The following is a 3,942-nucleotide window of genomic DNA, read 5'->3' as shown; positions in this document are numbered from 1 at the left end:
GAGGAAATATCAGCTTGGATGACCAAATTCGGATTTCTTTTGTTGTCCTTACCGAGGCAGAGCCTGGGTCATGTGACCTTGAATTCTGGCCAGCAGGTTGTGAGCAGAATTGATTCCTATAACTAGTGTTGCTAAAGCGGGGGAGTGCCTCTCTTTACTGTCCCCCGTGCTGACTGGAACTTGGCCAGGCACTGTGCCATCTTGGACCGTGAAGACCAGGGCTTTACCCCTGGCACGTGACAGACTCAAGAGAAAGAGTGTGGGCTCCGGTCTGTCATCAGATCAGAGCTGATGTACCAACCCAGACTTTGACCTAAGAGAAAACTGTGTCTCTTTGCCTATTTCAGCATCTAACTGTCCCTTCTGGCTTGTGAGGTGCAGAGGGCACAGGGGTAGAGTAGGGGAGAATAAGTTCTGAGACATAGGCATCCTGACGTCCCTCCTCCCAGCTGAAATCCCGGGAGTGGGAGGCCTGATATTTAAGGTGGAAGCTGTAAGCCAAGGGGCCTTTGTCCCCTTTCTTCTTAAGGTTCTGACAAGGATAATGTCAATGGGCACAACCCTGTGGGGTGTGAGCCAGCCACATAAAAGGGAAAGAGGCAGAAGTTTCCAAGTGTCCCACGGGGGAAAACAAAAGGCAGCGCAAAGGCGCCTGGTGGGTCCTAGGCTTCCTTTTGGAGGAAAATTATCTTACCTCCCGTGTCCCAATTTTCCCCAGAGCCAAGCCCCTCAACTCTTTCTCCTGCACTGGGCTCCTGACTCCCCTGACTTGGAGGAAGAAAAATAGCAAGGGAAGGAGGAAATGAGTTTTCAAGGGTACGGGAAGCAATAGCAGGGAATTCTCTTCCCCCAGCCTCAGCTATAAGGTCTGCGGGTGGGGAGGTCTTGGTTTCAGAAAACGTCAGACATCACCCATGCTGTATGTATTAGCTTTCTGTTACCATAATGAAATGCCTGAGATAATTAACTGATAATGGGAGAAGGGTTATTTTGGCTCGCCATTTTGGAGATTCTAGTCCAAGACTGGACAGATCTAATACTTGGGGCTTCTAATGAGGGTGCCACATGGCATTGGCAGGGAGTGCCCCGTGAAGCAAATTACTCACCTTATGGCCAGGAAGCAAAGAGAGATAGGAAGTGGCAGGGACCCCAAAGACCTAAGGACCTCATATCAGGTCCAACCTCCTAAAGGTCCACAGCACCTCCCAATAGCAACACCCTGGGGACCAAGCCTTTAACAGTATCCCCCTTGGGGGATACTGGGTGCCAACCATAGCAACTTGTTCAACTTCCAGCAGGGCTGCAGGGCTTGGAGCACAGTCAAACTACCCCCAGCTCAGTCACCAAGTGGGGAGGCCCCAGCTCTTCATGTCACAATGCAAATCTGCTCTGCAGCATCAACCGTGCTCCATAGCAATTATTTCAGAAGGGCATTTGGTCAGGTGGAGAGGGGGAAGGAATCCAGGCAGGCTGCAAAGACCTGGCAAAAATCTAGAGTGGGACTGAGACAGGGTGCAATGTGACTGTGAAATGGGGGCTAGAAGATTCTACAAATGGAGCTAGTGACAGAACACAGTGGGGAGTGTATCACATAGTGATAAAGAAAAAGTTCCTAAGGTCATGCCCCCATGCTTGGGATATGTTAGGATGGGGAGACATTTTGGGGTGCTGTCAGCTGAACCCCTAGACCTGGAATCCTTAGTGGTTGGAGGTCCCCGGGGAGTGTATGCCGATTGCCTGGACCCTGAGGACTGTCGACCTGCAGGACTCCCTTTCGCCTGACCTGTCTGCCTGCCATAGCAGCAAATGAAATGGTTCATCTCCCTTCTCTTCCAGCCCTTGAACCCTAGTTCAGACCACATCCTCCTTCACCGTCAAATGAAACTGTCCAGTTTCAGGGTCCACAGTCCCCCCTCCCCCATACACACACTCTGCTAAAGGTGACTGCGGCAGCTCTCAGGCCAGAGCCCGCTGTGATTTGAGGGCCGTTAACGCTCAGTGAAGCACTTACCCAGCACGCAAGGTCCTGCGCTCCACCCCAGCCACGGCAGGGAGTCACGGGAGTCCCCACACCGTCCACCCACAATAGATGCCCAGTGAGGATTTGTGAATGAACGAATGCGCACCAGGTGGGGACCCCAAAAGGAAGGTGGAATGCTCGGCCTGGGGGCAGGGCAGGGCGTGGCGGGCAACTCCCCACCCCACTCCACGCCCCTCGCACTCGGCTGGGAGCTCGGGGATGGCTGAGTGGGAGGGGATTTCCCTGCCCGCTGAACAGATCAAGCTCTTCGCCTCCATCGGACATCCCCAGAGAGGTCCCCGGCAAGTTCAGGCAGGCAGAAGTTCAAGAGCTGGGCGAGGTGGCCGAAGCTTCCTTCTCTTCCGACCGCGCTCCGGGTCCCCTCGCCCTGCCCGCAGCGATGCCGGAGGAGGGCTGGGGCTGCACGGTGCGCCGCTCGCCGTGGAAGACCGTCTCGCCCTACGTCTTCTCGGTCATCCTCTTCGCTCTTTTGGCGGCCTTCTGCTTCCAGCGCCACGCGCAGCAGCCGCCGCGGCTCGAGCGACTTGGGGTGAGTCGAGAAGGAACAGTGGAAAGGAGGCACCCTCGTCCCCAGCTCCCGGGGCCCAGGGACCTCCGGTGGGGAGCCCGGGGGAGAGGCGCAGGGGCCGTGCGCCGGAGCGGCAGGGACAGCCTAAGAACGGAAAAGACAAAATCGAAATGAAACGATTCAAAGCAAGATCCTGTAGCGCAGAGAGAGCGGCGGAGCAGGAGGCCCCGCAGGGCCCCGCTGCCCGGGAGGGGCGGGGGATCCCGGGTGGGAAAGGTGCAGCCGACTCGCGCAGGGACGATGACTCGACCCTGGTGTTCCCCCGCGGACTGACTCAGAGGCTGCTAGGGGCTTCACAAAGCTGGCATGGGGGGCGGGGGCCCTGGGGAGGGGGGCTGCCAGGGCAGGAGAGCCAGCAGCAGCCGGTGAGCNGGCGGATGGGGGCGGGCCCTGGGGAGGGGGGGCTGCCAGGGCAGGAGAGCCAGCAGCAGCCGTGAGCCCGGCCGCCTGGAGACGCTCGGGCCGCTGCTGGAGGGAGGCGGGTGTGCGGGCCGTTCCACCCTCGTGGTGGCTCCGGGAGGGAGATCGAAGGCGCAGAGTTCCAGGAAAAGTAGGAAGTTCTTTTCAAGGTTTTGGCTTTGATCTCTCTGTCCTTCAAACCGACTTCCTCTTTAAGAGGTCTTTCAGAAATCACGACTGGGCCCGGAGGGTGAGGAGTGGACCAGAAGACGCCGGGCCAAGGGGCGTGGAGCACTGTGCTCACGTCCACTCTCTTTTCTGCTCTTTTCTTCCAGGAGGACGTAGCCGAGCTCCAGCTGAACCTCACAGGTAACTCTGGTCTAGTGTGTGTGTGGGGGGGGGGACACGGAGAGCCGGGAGGGCAAGTCCAGAGAGCGGGAGCCCGAGTGTGGGCCCTGCTGGACACCACCTTCCTGATAGACCGTGTGCTCTTCCCTTGGAAAAGACTAAATCGGCCACCCTCACCCCAGAGCTGGCGCTTCCTTCATCTTTTCCACCATGTGGAACAAACGCCACTATAGGTGCCACTGTGGTGAACAAAGCAGGCAAAGCCCCTGCGCTGGGGAGTGTCCTGCCACCCAGGGGGTCTGACAGTGAGCGAATGGGCTCGCTTACCAGGGCAGCTCGGAGCTGCCCAGCCTTTGCGGCCCTGGCTTCCCCCAGCACCTTCCCCAACACAAACTCACAAAGGGACAAGAAGACAAGTGGAGGGCCGCAGGCAAGGGGAAGAATTAAGCCAAGTGAGGGGTTGGGACTGCCATATGAAGTGGGCCCCCCCCCCTCTGCTGTCTTCGGGGAAGAACTTCTAGCCTCTCCCTAATGCCTTTGGGCCCTGGCCCCCTCTGTGTGTGGCTGCCTGTCTGCCTCCCTCCCT

At 58.0% G+C, this 3,942-nt stretch overlaps 1 protein-coding gene across 1 annotated transcript in view; it reads left to right on the top strand.

Moving 5' to 3' along the window:
* Positions 1–2,305: 2,305 nt before the first annotated feature.
* The window catches only part of Cd70 (CD70 molecule), a 2,326-nt gene continuing 689 nt past the window's right edge, over positions 2,306–3,942 (top strand). The window contains exons 1-2 of the mRNA XM_015503845.2: positions 2,306–2,570; positions 3,344–3,377. Of these exons, the coding sequence (XP_015359331.1) occupies positions 2,421–2,570; positions 3,344–3,377 (184 nt within the window). The 5' untranslated portion in view covers positions 2,306–2,420. The remainder of the gene's footprint in view (positions 2,571–3,343; positions 3,378–3,942) is intronic.

Source organism: Marmota marmota, unplaced genomic scaffold, assembly GCF_001458135.2.
Source record: "Marmota marmota marmota unplaced genomic scaffold, marMar, whole genome shotgun sequence".
Classification (NCBI taxonomy): domain Eukaryota; kingdom Metazoa; phylum Chordata; class Mammalia; order Rodentia; family Sciuridae; genus Marmota; species Marmota marmota.
This window is presented reverse-complemented; position numbering and strand designations above follow the sequence as displayed.